General features: G+C 35.3%; 1 protein-coding gene across 2 annotated transcripts in view; it reads right to left on the bottom strand.

Annotated features, from left to right (window-relative positions):
- Positions 1-435: 435 nt before the first annotated feature.
- Positions 436-20,772, bottom strand: part of LOC128558675 (short-chain collagen C4-like) — a 72,271-nt gene continuing 51,934 nt past the window's right edge. The window contains exons 1-5 of one of the 2 annotated variants that reach the window (XM_053548705.1): positions 11,036-11,092; positions 8,228-8,463; positions 6,143-6,212; positions 5,764-5,832; positions 436-4,137 (exon numbers count right to left, since the gene is read on the bottom strand). In XM_053548705.1, the coding sequence (XP_053404680.1) occupies positions 3,650-4,137; positions 5,764-5,832; positions 6,143-6,212; positions 8,228-8,434 (834 nt within the window). In that variant the 5' untranslated portion in view covers positions 8,435-8,463; positions 11,036-11,092 and the 3' untranslated portion in view covers positions 436-3,649. Of the gene's footprint in view, positions 4,138-5,763; positions 5,833-6,142; positions 6,213-8,227; positions 8,464-11,035; positions 11,093-20,772 lie in introns of those variants that run through there. The other variant, XM_053548704.1, reaches the window with a different exon arrangement.

Raw genomic sequence — 20,772 nt, 5'->3', positions numbered from 1 at the left:
GGAATAAATAGAACATACGCTCTACTATGTATTTACTGTGATCACTAGCATTTTACGTTCCATTATGCCTTTACTCGGAGTCAATTATCGAAAATAAGATTTAACAAGTAATTAGTATACTTTATGTTCAAATTAAATAGAACTTCGTTGTAAACACGTGATTTGTCTCAGCATGTGTAAGCTCAACGTAACGTTCTAAGTGGTGGACACGGTTCGCGTCAGATCCAAATGTATCAACTGATAAAATGAAAATGTCTGTGGTGTTCAGCATACTGCAGTTAAAGTTAAATTTCCTGGAAGCACAGAGCACAGTAAACACTGCTAGTGCCATACATCCCAGGACAGGCTCACCACAAATAGAAACCGTAGTCATGTAAAATCATAATCAGCTGATTTTGTTATTTGATAAACGTTTCATTTGTTGTATAACATGCATTAGTTTAAACATATTTTTATTCCGAAACATTTACAATACAACATTCCAGGAATTGGACAGAAAGCTATATTAGCTTACAGTTGTCCTCTCCTTATTACATAAAATTACATGTTTATTCATGGCACAATTATTTTCCAGTTAATACAGTATTATATATAATACATGAAAAGATGACACATTTTAATAAACCAAAAAGTGCTTTTGTAAAGTACAATAAGAGTTTAAATATGACAACATATTTCAGACATATAGCAATGAATTTGAAAAGTAGAATTCAGAAACACTTGATATGAAATAACAAGCAAATCGCATTTAAAGAGATATTTGATACTGATTTAAAATGGTAAGTGTAAAATGTAAGTTTAACACCAAACTAAATTTAGAGTAGTAAAAAACTAAAACACGTAAAAGAAAAAAGGATAAACGGATGAACGATAAGGATAAAGTGTGAAGAAAATAGCTGAATCAATCAAATAATCAACATGTTTAGATAATGATAATGTTTAGATATGACGTGTATACATATATAGATGCAATTGTATTTTATGCAACATTACATCTTAACTAGCTATTGCTAAAATCGTTTTGTTTCTCTACTGTATTTTTGAACGGCATTAAAAATTGTTATATTGGAATCGAGAGATAGTGAAATATCACCGTTTAAGATAACATTAATAGAGGGGTTACAATGTTGGGAGATCGTAGTAAGTAGTTCAGGTCGGAGATCTGTGTATTTTGGACAAATTAGGAAATAGTGACATGCATTGACGTGGTTAGACAACAACATAAATTGAAGCTTGCTGTTGTTTCGTAGAAAATATTTAAGGCCAATGCACACATCGGGATGGGTCAGCACTATTATGTAAATTTAAACCCCTAACCATTTTGTCAGGATACGAGTTATAAGACACAGGTGTGTGCCAACACAAGTATCTTGAACAATGAAATGTTAAAGTGACTATGTCTTAGACTAGCTGACATAAGATGTACATTGTATTTCGAAAGCTGTTTCGAGGATTCTGATTTTTCACATAAATTTCTAATTTCAATTTGCGGAAGTATCTTAAGATGCGAAGGGATTATATCACGACGGTGCAGCCCGAGTGTTAGATCTATAATAATACGCATCTGAACGACAAACAATGATTTTATTCAAGAGGAAATCACTAAATAAGATATATTATTTTGATTCTAACACGTTACCAAGGACCTTGACGGCATTCATTAAATATTTGCCCGTTTTCAATTGCTTTCTTTTCCAGCGCGCCGCTATGCCGTTTGACGCTATTACGTAATAATTGTGAAGTCAGAACAGTAAATTGTTATATAATAATTCACTGTTTTCAGCCTTGCTTGTTTAATAGGAAAATGAATCGGATCGTGTTAGAATTAGTTTTGTAACCCAAAACTGAAATGATTTATTCTAATTTTAAAGTCTTTAGTAATTTATCATCAGAAGGGTGTTGGATGGCTGTAAATGTAGAGTCAGTGTACCGAGTTTCGCATTGTACGGGGTTTCACATACCCGGCAAATTCATGTTCTTAGTAGAAATAAAGCAGAAAAAGCAGAAAACTTTGTTATTACAATATTTTGTTATCAGTTCGCGAAACTGAGTATTCCCTACATAATTTGACACCAGGGATCGTTCCCAACTGGAGCCTCGCTCTGGTAAGTGCAGACGAAAAGAATAACTACATCAATTGAGGCCAGTATGTCAGCTAAAATAACCTTAAATTTCATGAAAATAATGACTATGCAAACAACAACAGTATAAATTAAACAAATCACTATTCCATCATATCTGTAAGTACTTACCTATTAATGTTATTGAAGTTCTCCCAACCTGCAAATGGTCCACTGACTTCAATTTGAAGTTTGCTTTAACTTTTATCAAAACTGAGAACTTTATCGAGTAATTAGAATTGTGGAGGTTGATTTTTCCATGCGCCAAATATATAACCTCTACGCCGTTTGTCTTTTTATAGACATTTCTTGTTTGATTGAAGCGCAGATACTCAGATAACGTTTTCATTCCCTTTTCAACCGGCTATTCTTTTACGACAATATATTTTATAACTTACAAAATATCTCCCAACGACTACACAAACATAAGGAGAAACCTTGGTTTATTGTATACAGACAGAAAAGAGATTTGGATATACGTATTTAATATTGTGCATCCTTTATTCATCATGCTTCTGATGACTGATTTACCCGTACAGATGTTTGGTCCAGTATTTTATCTTGCTTATTCCTATAATAAGATAACAATCAAACGATCCGTTCCTCGTGCCGTAAGTTGCTGTTTCCAGCAAGGACATAACCGTCTAAAGTCATCGGTTTCCGCTTTTTCTTTTTGTTGGGAAGTTGGCAATTACTTACGGCGAGTATATTTAGAATTGGAATCAATCCAGAACAAATATTTTCTCATCTGAACGTCTTACAAGGACTGAAATACTTTTTGTTTTTTTAAATACTCCCTGTGTAGCCTCTTTCAACCTCTTTCAACGTGTTTATTGACTTTTAGTTTAACACTGACGTTACTGAAAACAAAGGCGATAATATATTTTCTAACAATTAGAATAAGTTATCATATGTTATGGTATTAAATACACAGAAATGATACAAAACAAATTCGTAATATAAAACAAAGTCATTAATATAAGCCGCGCAAAAAGTTTAAAAATGAAACAAACGGTGATCTCTTTATGGTAGATTAACTGGAACTACATTTTTAATAACGTTTATATCTGATTTGGGACAGGAACTACATTTCATTTAGTACAGTTTATTTCTGACTGGGTGCAGGAACTACATTTTATGTAATAAAGTTTATGTCTGATTAGGAGCATGTACTACATTTTACTAAGTAAAGTTTATGTGTTGGAAGGGAGAGAGCGCAAGAGGTCTAAATTAATAAATTAATAAAATACATATCTATCGTCAATTTTGGATTCATCTTTTCGCTTTTACTCTGAGCAGCGGGCATAAAAAGAACAAATTCTATTGCGATGTCTTCGTCTTCAATGTCGTTACCCAGTTTTCAGAGCAAGAAAAAGGTAAACGTTAAGAAACATATACCTGTAGGCATTTTTGATATTATCTATCCGGAACAATTCTTTTGGGAAAATGTATTGTTATTTTACAGTAATGAATCTTCAATCTACAAATAAATCATGTAATACACAGAAAAAATACATTATCCGCTTATTTCATTTCGTGCAAACAGCACATGCAAGTTCTCGGTTTTGTACGTATTTTGGACACGGCATTGAACCACACTGGCCTGTAACTTTGTACAGAAGGGCTCCATTTTCGACTCTGTAACCGGAATCGTCCGCTTCAGGTGCTTCATCAACGCAGATATACTGGGTACCAGACTTTGAACTAGAGGAACCAGCCATAAGATATCCGTGGTATTCTAGATGCCAGCCATTGTAACAGGCAAACCTCGCGGGGACCATAAACGAACTTATCCTTTCCTTGCTTCGGCAAACAGCACAAGGGACATTGTGATTAGTTAACGGTTTCTGAAAGTTGGATGTGTCTATAAGTCCATCGAGTGTCTCCTTGAACTCCATACCATATATATATGCAGACCCGGCTTTGTCAGTATAACGACCCCAAACAGGATTATTGGGTAGACACTGAAGATTGGTAGCGGCACCATAGCTTTCGTGCCATGAACCGGCACCGAAACCTGTGATAATTTATAAAAATAGCTTTATCATATTGCTGACTGATTCGAAAAGCAAGACTAGGAAAATATAGAACAATTTTCTTTCACTTATCGAAATGTTCATTTATGTTATTTTATCTTGAATATTATCGTGTATGACAACAAGTCCGTTTCAGGGTTGTACCGTTTAACTTCGGTTTCCTTTTTTTGCAAGAGTCAGATATGAATTATACATCTGTCTAAGGCCTAAAAAAATTCTTTGTTTCCGGTAACATGCTAAAAAAGTTAAGGTAGGTAGGTCGGAAAATCCTTTTTTTTTTTTTGGAATATTTTTTTTATTAAGGGAGGCTTTTCGGAAATTATTTTGTGTCAAAAAATGAATGCAAGTAAGCGGGTAATGCCTTTAGATCATCAGTAAGTTGATTTCTAACATCACTGGCCATGTTTAAAGCATAAAAAGTGCAGTTGAAAAAAAAATCTCCAAGGCCATAAAAAAATTTAAGATCAGGCCAAAAATTTAGGGTAGGTCGGGATACCGTAAACAAATAATTTTTTACGCGTAAATGTCTCTAGTGACAACAGCAAATTAAAAATATCTTGAATATTGGCAAATTACAGTTTAAAGTTAACTTCCATGGAATTGCAAGCATTTATGTCTTTTTTTTACGATTTCAAACTTTGCATATCTAAATTTCAATTACTGATTTTTCATGGAGTATGGAAACCTATTTTTAGAACGTGAAACTGAAAATATAGTATTTTCGTCGGATTTCTCATTCGTCGGAAACTCCTCGGATGTAACCAATCAACAAAGGCGGCGCGAGCAGTAGTTTCAATATTTCATTTACATAATTTGACCTTAATTTGTATGTTTTGGTTTTGAAGTGTTTTTTCCCCACATAATCGTTAATCGTTTTTGTCTCGGTTTCTTGCATCCCGACATTGGCATTGTTTACATCTGAAACAGATATCTGCGCATGTGCCGAGGTTAATTGACCTTTTTTATAAAGTTCAAATTTTATTGCAATTTTTTTATAATTGCTTAAGTGTCGTGGACGACAGTTAGTGGTTTCGTGGTATTTCCCATTGAAATCTTTGAAAGTATGTATTTCCCATCTAAATGTCTAAAAGAATGCCGATTTTAACAATTTTCACAGCTTCAAAATATTGAAAACAAAGTATTTGACCACGTACATGTAGAACATTTTTCCCTGTAACGAAATGTAATTGTTCTGTGGAAAGTCGCTTTAAATATATTTTTCATTTCAAATTTTTAACACCTTAAAAAATGTGTACATTTCTTTCCTAAAATTTACATATTTTAAGAAAAGCACTGCTTACATGTCCTAAAAGATGTTTCACATTCCATTTCTGATAAAACAAACATTAAGTAACTAGAATTATTGTTGATCAAATTTCGATTCCAATTAAATCGTTTACTGATGATAAATTCAAAAGCAATCGAAGTACTTGTAACCAAGCAGATATGTACTAAATATCGTTTATTGCCTTATTAACGTTTAGTCAAATGGTGAGGGTATTTATATCTTCGCTTAAGCAAAATAATATGAATTTGACATTCACTTAAAGTATAAATGCCATACGAGACTAAATGTGGGAAAATAATCTTGATTACATGATATTTACCTTGGTACACTAATTCTGTGCCGTTCTCTGGGCATGTTTTACGGCCCCACCTGATATATACTGCACCGCCTGAAATATATCCAATTACGACATAAAATAAATATTGGAAAAGTCAAACACAAATAATTGGTCTGTGCAATACAAGAACATTGCAACGAATTCTGCGCCTTTTACGGTCAAAATTTTGAAATAATTTTTAGTCCCTTAGCAAATGGTAAGAGTATATATTTATCTAGTTTTTAGTGACATTGGCGTTGGAAATCCGCATAGAAAGGTTACTTAATAACAAGTTTATTATTCTCATGCCTCTATAGTATCTGAAAACATCGTAATGTATTGCCCTAACTACTTATAATATAATTTTAAATTGGGTAAATACCTTTACTCGGTGTACGATTTTCACTTTCAGTATCCTCTCTCTTTATTCTGAATTTCCCTTTCAGTCCTTCCTGCAAAATTAGCCGTACTTAATTTCATGTTTTAACATGGAGTTATCGTATAGACGAATGTATTATGGGAAAGTCTTGGCCTTCAGTGCCTCAAAAAAATTTTGGAAGATTTTTTTGCTAGTATTATTTTGGCTTTATTTCTCAAAGAAAAAGTATATATCTATATCAAATGAAATTTCAAGAACACGTACTTGCAAAAACTGTCCAGTCAGTTTATATCAATTATCAATCTTCAAACATTTAAAACAACATTCACTTCCGCAAAAGTGTAAAATTTTGACAGTGATCGCCACGTTTCTTTTTTTCTTTTTTTTTTTTTTTTTTTTTTTTTGTTTGGTTTTCTTTTCTTTTTATTTTCAAACTTATAAACGTTCTTTCATTTATCCATAATCAAGTGTGAATGAACAGATAGGATATGCTCTTCTGGATCCAACGTAAACAAAAACTAGATGTGTGTCCATAGGACACAGGTGACCTCCCCCCCCCCCCCCCTCCCCACCCCCCACACACACTCCTGCCACTGTAACATGGTTTTATGACTCAGGTTAAATAGTTTTTAAGATGTTTGCAACACAAACTTTTAAGAACCTTATGTGTATTTTTCACTAAGTTAACCATATCTCTGGCCTAGCTGAGTAAAATCCTATAGAGAACACTTCACAGGCTATAAAACAATCCTCTAATGTTTTATGATTCTAGGTCAAGTACATTTTAACATACATGTTTCACAAACTTTTTTTTTTGAATAAGTCTGGACAAGAAGTCTGGTCTTGTGTAATGAAAAAAACTTAAAAAAACAAAATAAGTCAGGGGCCATAACTCCTACACAACTGAATGAATCCGGACGCGAAACCCCAGGTGCACAACTGCATATGCTGACAAACATTCCTGTAAACTTTGGTGACTCTAGGTCAAATACTTTTGGAGCTACGCGCGACACAAAACATTAAAATGACCAATTTTTTACTAAGTCAGGGGCCATATCTCCTACACGACTGAATGAATCCGGACGCGAAACCCTAGGTGCACAACTACATATGCTGACCAACATTCCTGCAAAGTTTTGTGACTCTACGTCAAATACTTTTGGAGCTAGGCGCGACACAACACTAAAATGACCAATTTTTACACAGTCAGGGGCCATAACTCCTAAACGACTGAATAAATCCGGACGCGAAATCCCAGGTGCACAACTACACATGCTGACCAACATTCCTGTAAAGTTTTGTGACTCTACGTCAAATACTTTTGGAGCTAGGCGCGACACAACATTCTCGGAAGGACGGACGGACAAGAGCAAATCTATATGCCCCCACCACTCATGGGGGGTGGCACAAAAATGGACCACGGGTCAGCTTTTGCCGAAGCCGGAAGGTATGTGTCTTGCATATTTTAGTATGCCTTTTTATTTACATTCTGATATTTCCAGCACTTGTTGTGTTTTATGCAAGAAGCGATAACACGTGCATTGAACTATCCTTCGGGATTCTGCGGATACATTAAAGCGAAAACAAAGTGATTAAGTGAATTCTAACGATTCAGCGATTAGGACGAAAGCTGTCTACCGAGATCCGTTGATGGAAAAAAACAACAAGCAATTTAGCATTACAGCATCATATGTTCCCTTAAAATACACGCTAACTATAAAGTTAAGTTATTCTATCCATAAAACAAAGAATAAGTGCTACAATATTTGATCTATAATTTTACAGAATATGACAAAATGGAACTGAAAGTTATATATTTATGCAGAAATATACTTAATCGACTCGGTTATACTGAATAATTGGTTTGGGCTATGTCTGATTTCCTCTTGAAATCAGTACATATAAACTTTTCATCGTGTTGACGGTATTTCCAAATATATATTCTATAATATCTTATTTCTTAACCTTAAAAAACAATCAAGTCTAAACACTAATTATTTATTTTTCAGTTAATACACGTTTTATCGCTTTCATAACTTTGACAACAGTAAACTCATGCCTTTTTAAGGTAAAGAAGAAGAATCTTACATGTTTTAACGAAATGTCCGTGTTCATGGAACCTCCTCCTTTTTTCATTTCTGCAAGATGATCCAATATCTCGTTGTACCTCCGATCACTTTCGCTGTTAAACGACGCAATCAAAAACAAAGATAGTACCAGACAGCCTATTCCAGACAATGATAGTAAAACGTGACCATTGTGTTTCAAGAGCGAAAAGAAACTTGCTGTTTTCATTATGGAAAGCTATGTATATTTTTCCAGTCCTGAAAGAACAAAATATGCTTTACGAACGATTTCGACTTCTTTGTGCTATTTTTTAGTTACAAAAGAAATAACATTAATTCAATAAAATTATGTCCTTCAAACGAATTTCTTGAATTTAGTCTCTTTTTATAGCACCTGGTGTTGCAGTAAATCTGGACTAGTGCTTTCAACTAAAAGAATTTTACAAGTTTACATTTGTATCAAACCAACAGATTTATCAAACTGTCTTGGTGATATATTCCACTGAGTCCGCAAGGGAACAAAGACGAACTGATTTTTATCTGCAAACATGCGTGTAAAATTGAAAATAAGACAAAGGAGTTCATATAAAGGAAGACGGAAGAAAATGTTATATGACAACCTGTACAACTGTTTGAGTGTTGATGATACATGTTAGCAATGACTGAAATGACTGTACTAAAACTGCACATTTTTACATACAAAATGTTACATTGCCTATAATCAGATATTTACTCTAAAGTTGTTATGTGAAATAATAATGAAGAAAGATAATAACAAAAATACGACAAAGGAAAACGAAATAAAATCTTTGAGAAGATCCTTTGTTTGTTTTGGGTTTAACGCCGTTCCTTGATTCTGCACCAGTACAAACCTGTTCTCCGCAAGTAACTGCCAACTTCCCCGCATGAATTATCAGAGGTGGATGACGAATGATTTCAGACACAATGTCTTTTATCAAATCGTCACGGAGAACATACGCCCCGCCCGGGGATCGAACTCGCGACCCCGCGATCCGTAGACCAACGCTCTCCCTACTGAGCTGAGCGAGCGGGGAAAAGATCCTTTGGAAGTATGGAATGCAACCAAGCAACGTTATAGTAGTCTCAATATAACTGAGCGTATTGAAGCATGGAGTGCAACCAAGCAACATTATAGTAGTCTCGATATAACTGAGCGTATTGAAGCATGGAGTGCAACCAAGCAACGTTATAGTAGTCTCGATACACCTGAGCGTATCGAAGCATGGAGTGCAACCAAGCAACGTTAATAGCAGTCTCGATACAACTGAGAGTATTGAAGCATGGAGTGCAACCAAGCAACGTTATAGCAGTCTCGATACAACTGAGCGTATTGAAGCATGGAGTGCAACCAAGCAACGTTATAGCAGTCTCGATACAACTGAGCGTATTGAAACATGGAGTGCAACCAAGCAACGTTATAGTAATCTCGATGCAACTGAGTGTATTGAAGCATGGAGTGCAACCAAGCAACGTTATAGTAGTCTCGATACAACTAAGCGTACTGAAGCATGGAATGCAACCAAGCAACGTTATAGTAGTCTCGATGCAACTGAGCGTACTGACGAGAAGTTATGAAATGTGCAACACCCTTCTCAACTCTAGTACTAGCTTAAGTGAAAATCAAAATATAATAAAATTGAATGTTCTCCATGAAAAACAAGTAAATAAGGTATGATGGTTGATTTCTGCCATGTCCTTGCTTGTTCTCCGCAAGTAACTGCCAACTTCCCCGCATGAATTATCAGAGGTGGATGACGAATGATTTCAGACACAATGTCTTTTATCAAATCGTCACGGAGAACATACGCCCCGCCCGGGGATCGAACTCGCGACCCCGCGATCCGTAGACCAACGCTCTCCCTACTGAGCTGAGCGAGCGGGGAAAAGATCCTTTGGAAGTATGGAATGCAACCAAGCAACGTTATAGTAGTCTCAATATAACTGAGCGTATTGAAGCATGGAGTGCAACCAAGCAACGTTATAGTAGTCTCGATATAACTGAGCCTTTTGAAGCATGGAGTTCAACCAAGCAACGTTATAGTAGTCTCGATATAACTGAGCGTATTGAAGCATGGAGTGCAACCAAGCAACGTTATAGTAGTCTCGATACACCTGAGCGTATCGAAGCATGGAGTGCAACCAAGCAACGTTAATAGCAGTCTCGATACAACTGAGAGTATTGAAGCATGGAGTGCAACCAAGCAACGTTATAGCAGTCTCGATACAACTGAGCGTATTGAAGCATGGAGTGCAACCAAGCAACGTTATAGCAGTCTCGATACAACTGAGCGTATTGAAACATGGAGTGCAACCAAGCAACGTTATAGTAATCTCGATGCAACTGAGTGTATTGAAGCATGGAGTGCAACCAAGCAACGTTATAGTAGTCTCGATACAACTAAGCGTACTGAAGCATGGAATGCAACCAAGCAACGTTATAGTAGTCTCGATGCAACTGAGCGTACTGACGAGAAGTTATGAAATGTGCAACACCCTTCTCAACTCTAGTACTAGCTTAAGTGAAAATCAAAATATAATAAAATTGAATGTTCTCCATGAAAAACAAGTAAATAAGGTATGATGGTTGATTTCTGCCATGTCCTTGCTTGTTGGCGAGGCGAAAACACGTCGATTAGCGGGTACCGACACGACATATTTATCCACCATAATTAACTCCCTCCCTGAGGTCGATATCGTTACATATCTGCTGTGGCGAGATGAACATTTTCTGATCTTATCACAATCTCACGCGCATGCAGTCAATTGAAATCATGCAGGGAATCATGGGTGAAAATTAAAATAAACTTACAAAATCTTCGAAGTTTGAAAAAATATTCTTATATCCTATTTCATCCGTAACCTATATCCAAATAGAAAATATTTTCACTTTGAAATATTCACAGTTTTAACGAACCTACTGCGTTAAAAATATTTGAACGTTTCTGGTTCTCTTACTTTTTCACACGTAAAGATATTGAGGTCCAATTAATAGAAATGTAATATTTACAAAGAATATTTACATAAGCATACTTAAAATTGACACCCGTTTTTGTGTGAATATCGATCCTGGTTAATTTTGATGTATACATGTACACAAACCTTTTGTGACACGCGCTGAGACAGTTAAGTTGTAATATTTACATTTACCTTTGAAAGTCTTTTTAAGATTATTAGATTTACAATCAGATGTTTATTTAGTCACGTTGTTTTAGTATTTTATAAAATATGTTTAGTTGTGTTCATGTTTTTCCGTTTGTGTCGTATTCGATGAAAGTGTACAAATATTTCAAACTTAACTTTTTCCGACCATTCATTTCTCTGATAATGGAATTTCATCGTCTGAATCATCATCCAACGGAACTGATATGACAGAAGCTGCATGATAATGAATATTTTCTCTATTTTAAGAAAGATTTTTGGCAGACGACATTATTTTACTCCTTTGAAATACAGTATGAAAGAAACACAGTGGATTTCGTCTTTACATGGCCGCATAATTTCAAAACACTTATTTTAACAAGGGAACTAATTAGCACTAATTATAACATCTAAGAAATAATACCCAGTATGCAAATTAATTTTGCTTTTGCCAAGATTATCAAAAATTAACAAGTACATGTCACAGTCAGCATGATCTCGGTGCCGCGACTGTACTCGTCAATTGCCGTCCTGGGCAGTCCTGATAACGCGCGTATAGTCGGATACCGACGCTACGGGGGTAGAAAATATAACGCTTATAGTCGCATTTCGGCCCCAGGGAGATAAGAACAGTAGCTAAAATATATGTTTTTTAAAGATCAACACTTTCGCGGTTTCCTCCGTCGTTTATAGGACTAAAAAGGTGTTGGAAAAGACGTTAAGCCCGAACACACATGCACTTTCGCTTTCTCCAAAATAAGAAACACCGTTGTCGTTATTATTGACCGGTTTTATGACAAAAGACTAATTTTCGATTTAACGCAATATGACTTTCGTGTAATAAAGTTTTTCTTTAAATGAGGCGAGTGGTCATAATGAAACTGTTTTCTAATTTGAAAAGTGAGCAATACAACTAAACCAATATACTTTTATTGCAGAAATTGGATTCCAGAGTATCTTTGTTAATTCTGGAGAAAACCGTGGGGTTTTGTTGCAAACATTCCCATGACTATCCATTGCTTACAATGATTTTAAAATAAGTCATTTTGATCGTGGGGTAGTGATGAAAATACATTAACCACTATGTGATTTATACTGACAATTATCCTTTCCAGTACAGTAAGTGGGAAGTGTAATGCACGCTATTTTGTGCAAACTGCACATGTAAATTCCCTGTTTTGAACGTATCTCGGGCAAGGCAAAGACCCGCACTGAGCTGTAACTCTATGAAGTAAAGCTCCGTCTTCGTCTCTGTAACCAGCTGGGTCTGCTTCCGGTGATTCATCTACGAAGATATATTGGGTACCAGCTTTGGAGCCATGGTGACCAGCCATGAGATATCCATTATATTCTAGATGCCAGCCGTCGAAGCAATCGTTCTTCCCGGGAACCACCAGTGAGCTAACTCTAATACTGCTTCGGCAAACGGCACATGGGACATTTTGATTTTGTAAATTGTTTTCAACCTTGACTAAATCCATTATGCCAACCATTCCATCATTATATTCCACGCCATACATGAAGGCATTCCCAGCGCCACTTGTGAAACGGCCCCAGACAGGGTTGTGTGGCAAGCATTGGATATTTGTAGCAGCTCCTTGATGATCATGCCAAGATACGGAACAATATAGGCAAAAATTGCATATTGCCTTCTTGCGTACGCGTGTCTCTGTCTAACAAGTTGACTGCTTGATTTTGACATTCGGAATCCCATTTTGCATTCTTACATGTACATGCCTTTATTTGATATTCAGCTTGATTTGATCTTGCTTGCTTCATATATTCGTCTCGCTTTCGGACATGCTGTAATCTGATATACTACTTCATCATATTGACTAGTGGTTCCGTACATCGTGCCTTCTTTGACCGTCAATGGTGTATACTTATTGATGAAGATAACATCTAGCTTTCGGACATGCTGTAATCTGACATACTACTTCATCATACTCAACTAGTGGTTACTTACATCGTGCCTTCTTGGAGCGTCAATGGGTGAAAACAACTTAAGCGGTTCCTTAAGTATGTGATTGCAAGGAGCAGGTTATGAATTAATTTCAATGCATTCTTAAATTCTTGTTCAGGTGGAGATAACCACTTTGTACGGAAACACACGAACTGTACCGAGAGTGTTAAGACTACACGTCCGGTAACCGGACTAACACCATATATTCCTATTTGAATCTAAGTGAATTGAGTATATTTTTCGAGACTCTACCTTTAATCGGATATATAAATAGCGCGCTATAAATAGCCTACAGAAAAAAATTATGTCAACACCTGTGTACTAGTCCAAATAATTACACGTTCATATTGTTTTATATTTGTGACGCTGACGGGCAATCTAAATGGGGATATTGCCCATATAAAAAATATCACAATATTTCCTAGTATCGCGTCAAATTAGTTGGACCACAGGAGTCTGAAATTCTATCAATAAGACCATACAAGTCTGTCTTTACAAAAAATACCCTCTATATATATAAAATAAACACCAGGAATGAAACGTCAAAAACCCAGGGTCCCCTGAAAATACGCACGGAACACAGGGTGATCGCAATTTAGCGAGCGTGGTGAAGAAATAACACTAAAATACACCTACCACACTCGACAGTATTCAAATCTGATACACTTCACGAGAGTAATCAGACATTTTCTGAGATTTTCCAAGATTTTTAGCTGTCGCCGAAGCCATTCGCTGACGTCACAACAATAACAACAATTACAGCGCCGGGATAAAATTAGAAAGTAGCAATTCCCATACTGTCTTACCTTCAAATTACATAACACACATTTTCATATTTCTCTATTCAAAAAAGTCATTGTACACCAAGAATCAAATTTTACTACTGAAATTTAGATATTCCGCTGCATCGAAAAATGGATTATCCCAAGAGTAACCTCCCTTTACGGGTTATTCCCAATCAAATTTTGTAAATTATCTTTTTTATTGCAAAAGGAATCTAGGGGATATTATAGACTGATGTAAACATATAAATATTCTAATACTTATTTACTCGAAGTACAAATTTTAAAGGATAAAATAAGTATTTTATCTTTGTCTCGGCGCTGTAATTGTTATTGTTGTTGTGACGTCAGCGAATGGCTTCGGCGACAGCTGAAAATCTCAGAAAACCTCAGAAAATGTTTGATTACTCTTGTAAAGTGTATCAGATTTGAATGCTGTTGAGTGTGGTAGGTGTATTTTAGTGTTATTTCTTCACCACGCTCGCTAAATTGCGGTCACCCTGTGTTCCGAGCGTATTTTCAGGGGACCCTGGGTTTTTGACGTTTCATTCCTGGTGTTTATTTTATATATAAGGGGGGTATTTTTTGTAAAGATAGACTTCTATGGTCTTATTGATAGAATTTCAGACTCCTGTGGTTGGACTTCTGTTACTTATTCAAAGGAGACATGATACTGAACATTTTCAGAAATGTGAGTACACTTTTAGCTGTTATATGATAATTCAGTTAATTTCAAATGTAAACAAACGTTATTGACCTCACCCAACCTATTGTCATATTGGGCTGATTTAACACAAATATTCGTTCCATTTTCTACAGAGTTTACGTAGGGGAGGTTTGGGAGGAGCGGAGTGACAGGCCCAATCTAGTGCTAGATAACCCGTGTCCCACCTTCTTCCCTCTCCCATCTCCTTCCTCCACTCGGCTGAAAAAATTCAGAGGAAATTCCGAAATAGATTTGGGCAAAATATTGTAAGTGTATATTCGTCTGCAACGCCATTTTTCAGCAGTATTTCAGTTAAGTAACAGCGGACAGTTAACCTAACCAGTGTTCCTGGATTCTGTACCAGTACAAACCTGTTCTCCACAAGTAACTGCCAACTTCCCCACATGAATCAGAAATGGGGGACGAATGATATCAGACACGTCATTTATCAAATCGTCACGGAGAACATACGCCCCGCCTGGGGATCGAACTCAAAAACCCAAGATCAGTAGATTTGTGCTATGATCCCTACTATAAGTATTGAGCTAAATGAGTGAGTTTTGGGGGAAAACTGCTTGATTTGAAAGAAACTTAGTGAGGACAAAGCATGTTTCTAAAGTGTCTCAGAGAAAATAATCAGCATTTTCAGATTAGCATTACAAGGACTTTTTCACTGTCTTTTTAGTGTTAATAAAATATATAATATACACAATTACATGTAAAATGTCAGTGTGCACATTTTGATTAACATTTCGCTACTGTAGGACATTTTCTTATCTGAAACCTGCCATGAATATCTGTCAAATTTTCTTTGTGCCTTTGTATTTTGGTGTTTTGCAGTACCTGATATGTATTTTACAGGATTTTTTTCTTCAGAGCACTGTGGTCAGCATTTGTCTCACGTGAACTGTGGAGACATTTGGATAATGTACCTGAAAGTTCATCACAAATTGCTGGTGTTTTGATATCTACAAGGTGTGTATGTTTATAAATGTTTTAAGCCTTTAGATAATTCTAAAAAGATTGAACGTTTTAAGCATTTTGCATTTGTTAAGAATGCGTTTATTAAGTATTGCTTTAATGAATATTTTTAACAGCATTTAGTTTTGTTATGCTGAAAAAAGTAAAAATGGCCATACTGAAGGATGATTAATATCAAAATATCATTTTATACCCCCGCTTCGAAACGGGACGTATTATGTGATCACTAAAGTTGTCCGTTTTCTAACTTGAGCAGTTTTTATTCAATGTTACAGTGTATCTTGGTATCATATCTCGGCAAAGTTTAGCAGTCAGCTGGATTATCCCAATGTCTGTTGTATTACGGCCGATGGATTACTAAAACTTCAAAAAAAATGACAGACTGATTGTAAACTGTTACTTAGGTACTCTTAATCCAATGTTCACCAACCTTGTCACAATGTTTATGAGCATAAAATCTCAGACTCGATAACCTAATAATACTCTAAGGCATTCTTGAATAATAGCCCTTTAACAAGAAAATCGCAATATTGGAAGTGTCCCTCGTTTATCATATCCAATCTTAATCAAACTTAGGCATAATGTTTATGAGCATGTTATATTGGCCAAGTTCAATAACAAACAGTATAGTCCTCGAGGCTCTGGAATCCGTCAACGTTTAGAAAACTGACAACTAGTCTGCTGAATAGGAATAGTACTCAATAAATCAAAAGTAATATTCTGTGACGGGTGTATATTGTGATAGTTTGGCTCTCATGTTTAACTAGTATTGAGAAAATAAAAATGATTAACCATTGAAACATTTTAATGTTAATGAAAAACAAATGTACAGCTTAATTTCTTCTATTTTTATCACATTTCAGTTATAGCGTCACAAGTTTCTATATATTTTATATACTAAAGTGTGTTTTAGTGAAACTAAATCTTCTGAAATATGAACGGAGTCACTGTAGAAATGTTTTTTTTAATGAAATCATTTTCTAACTTTCGAAAAAAAAAATGAAATAAAGCTGGAGGCATGTAACTTATATCACTGTTTCTTGCTTCTGTACCGGTTCTTGCTGTTCTCCGTTTCTTAACATAAACTGCATTAGAAGAGCCCGTATGCATTTTCTAACTTTCGGAAAAAAAAACGGAATAAAGCTGGGGGTCTGTAATTTATTCGCTCAACAGTCTTTCTGGGTTCTGTACCGGTACTTAATGTTCTCCGCTCCTAACATAACTGAATTAAAGGTAGAGGCTGAATGACTATAGATTCAGATTCAGAATTTATTGTACAAAAGGCCTCCGGCCCACATACATATATACAACACAGTTACAAAACATCAATCAATAGTCGTTTACCCGCTATAGTATACATATAAACATTTCTTATTAATGTTTCATTTTTACTGGCTAAAAGTATATTAAACTTCAACAAAGTGGGGTAAAAAAGTGAATTTGCGTGGAATGTATGTATCTCTTATTTCTGAATACAAAGGACAAATAAATAAGAAGTGGAATTCATTTTCAATTTCATCCGGACAATGTTTACAAAATCTCTCTTCACGTGATATTCCTTCATGTCTACCAACTTCTATCATAACGCAATGCGATGATGCTCTAAAATTAACAAGTGACCGTTTATATTTTATAAAATCAATACAATTAACATATGGTTCCAGACCAAAATTTGTTTTATAGTGCTTATAGGAACTTTAAGTTTAGTATTACTTTCACATTCCAGACTCCATAATTGCCTATATTCATCCCGTAAACGCTTAGTGTACTCGCTTAGAAATACTTTTTTATCACCAACAGACTGTGCTTCCCATACAAAACCAAAACCTTTTCTATAAAGGTGTGTACGTAATTTTGTTACCCAATTTTCATAACCAAGTTCATCATACATTTTAAGCATTAAATAACAAAGGTATATGTAACGATCTTTCTTACATTCCAAAATTCTAAACCAGTACTTAATACACCGTACAGATGTCGTAATATGCAAAGGGTAACGACCTAATTCTCCCATAACTGCCGCATTAGAAGCGTTATTAGATGCATTTAAAAACCGTTTACAAGAATATATTTGGACAGCCTCAACAACATTTATGTTTACCAGACCCCATAACTCACAGCCATATAGTAAAATAGGACTTATTTTCGTATCAAAAATTTTAAAAAATGTCGTCGTACCCAGATTTGATAGTTTAAACACATTTGTAAACAGTGTATTCAAAACTTTCTTAGCCTTCAATGCGTTTTGTTCTGCCATTTTATACAATGAATGTGTCTGACTGAAATAAATACCTACATATGTGAAACCTGAAACACATTCTAGCTGTCTCCTATTATAATATCATTTTTATGCCCCCACTTTTTGTGGGGTGGGGGTACATATAGATTTCCCCTTGTCCGTCCGTCCGTCCGTCCGTCCGTCCGTCCTTCCTTCCGTCCGTCCTCCGTCCGTCCGTCCTTCCGGGAATGTTGTGTCGTGCCTAGCTCCAAAAGTATTTGACCTAGAGTCACAAATCTTTACAGGAATGTTGGTCAGCATGTGTAGTTGTGCACCTGGGGATTCGCGTCCGGATTCATTCAGTCGTGTAGGAGTTATGGCCCCTGACTCAGTAAAAATTGGTCATTTTAGTGTTGTGTCGCATGTAGTTCCAAAAGTACACTCAGCAAAAGTTCTAACTCCACATTTTTGAAATATGAATATTTTTTCTTGTTATAGCCGGTAACATATCTATATGTCGTCTGCTAAGTACCTACGTATCGTCCTACAAATAATCGATATTATTTTAAACAAATACCCTCTCATTCATTGATTTCCACCGTGCACGTACATTAGCAGTATAAGAATTACAGGAATTAGCGCAGTTGACCTTATTTAACCTTTAGTCCTTGGTCCGGACTGACCAATGCCGGACAATTCAAAAACCACATGTTTTTACTACACTTTGTAAAAACCTCTGATTTAACTTCCGCAGGTATGAACAAAGCAGAGAAAACATATTTTATATAAAATATATTTCATTAAAAAGCCATAAGAAACTTTAAAACCCATACTGAAAAAACAACATCAACCTATTTCATAACCCGCAACAGGTTTACAATGTAAACATATCGGTTAACACAGGCAGACTACCACGCTTAATCAGGTTAGTAAATAAGACAGTTTCTAAATCCCCATACAAATTTATCCAATCGAGAGAGCTTACCGCATGGAGTGACAATCGATATTGCTAGATTATTCTTTTCAATATGGCGTTGTATTATACGTCGAAAATTTATCAACTTAGATAAAGGAATGGAATGCTATTTTAAACAGTTATAACAAAGGATATGTCTTATAAAGTTAAATAATTAAAGAAAGGACTTATAAGAACACTGCAAAGATATGATTATTCGAGATTTCTACAAAGGTGCCTTTAGTTTTAACTGCGTATTTGGAGGGGGACGGGTACTTACTCTGACAACCACATGATACAAGAATGGAATTCGTTATACTGTGAGAAATATTACGAACTTACTAAACGACATGTCTGAAATTCGGATAAATTACGCCCAGCGAACTGCTAACTGTCTACAAATATGCCAAACTTGAAAAACAGTCGGTCAATTAATAAAATCGAATAAAAAGGATATGATTTTAGACTCTAATAACAAAGGATATGTGAAAATATTATTGAGAAATGAAAAGAAAGGATTTAGTACCATACACACCCAGAACATTCTGCCATATTGTATCAGACGATACACTAGGACTTTCTTTGCTAGTATAAAAACCATACAACGGTAGAATTGAAGGAATGAAACTTTATTTTACAGTAGTTATTCAACCGTAGGATTGTAGAACAATCACACGTATGACTGAACATCATAATACTTCCATGTTGTGAGAATCACTCAACCGTATGATTATGGTATAATCCTACACATGGCTGAACATCTTAATACTTCCATGTTTTGAGAATTACTCAACCATAAGAGTATGCCATAGGCATACGCATGATTGAATATACGCTTTTGGGAGTAGTATGGAATATAACGTTTATGGGTACATTTTTGTTAGTAGTAAAGAATATTATGTTTTTGATACATTTCAACTTTTTTTATTAAAATAATTTATAATTGTTTGTTCATTATGTTTTACATTGTTTACTCTCAGTGTTTTATACAATAAATTATAAATATTTATACCATCTTGTAACATTTTTATGAAAAATAAACAATAATAACCACAGAGTGTACTTGTTTTGTTTTGATATTGTATGTTGTTATACTTGACTCCGGGTATATATTTGATTACTTCTTTCGGCAGAGGAAGTCCAAACGGATCAAAGTACAAAGTATTCAAGTAACAAACCCAACGTGTTCCAGATCCAACATAGTCATCTAAATTGATTATTCCACATTCGGTCTTTAATCCTTTTGATTTTGGTAGATTATTTCTACTAAATACACCCCTAAAGTTTTTAATTTTTAATTGTTTTATCCATTGTTCAATTTCAAAGTTAGAAATAGGTTTGTTTATAAATTTTATTTTTTTTACTATCGGAATTCGTCTGTAAGGTCTCCGTTGAGAATCAATTTGTATACCTTTACCACTTAACAAAGATGTAATCAAAGGTATTCCGAGACTAGCAGCCAGCATACCAAGGAACCCTCCGTCTTCTTTTTGTTTTTGTGTTAATTTAATCACTCCAGATCCTACTAGTTGCTTTCTTTGATTAGATGTAAGATAGTGTGATATAATATTTTTCTTATCATTAGCTACCGAAATCATACCATTTCCAAATATTTTACTAACACCAGTACTGGCAAGTCCTGACAAAGCACCGATGCCTAGAGGAGCTAATATTTTTGGAGCTATTTTTGCTGCCATTGGAAGAATTGTTTTTCCTAACAAACCAGCCAAAGCTCCTAAAAATCCACCATTTTGACCTTGACTGGACAATTGTTTTTTTTAAATTGTAATTTCTAATCCCTTA

This window comes from Mercenaria mercenaria, chromosome 7 (assembly GCF_021730395.1).
Source record: "Mercenaria mercenaria strain notata chromosome 7, MADL_Memer_1, whole genome shotgun sequence".
Taxonomy (NCBI): Eukaryota; Metazoa; Mollusca; class Bivalvia; order Venerida; family Veneridae; genus Mercenaria; species Mercenaria mercenaria.
The sequence above is the reverse complement of the archived record's forward strand: the minus strand, read 5'-3'. Positions and strand labels throughout refer to the sequence as shown.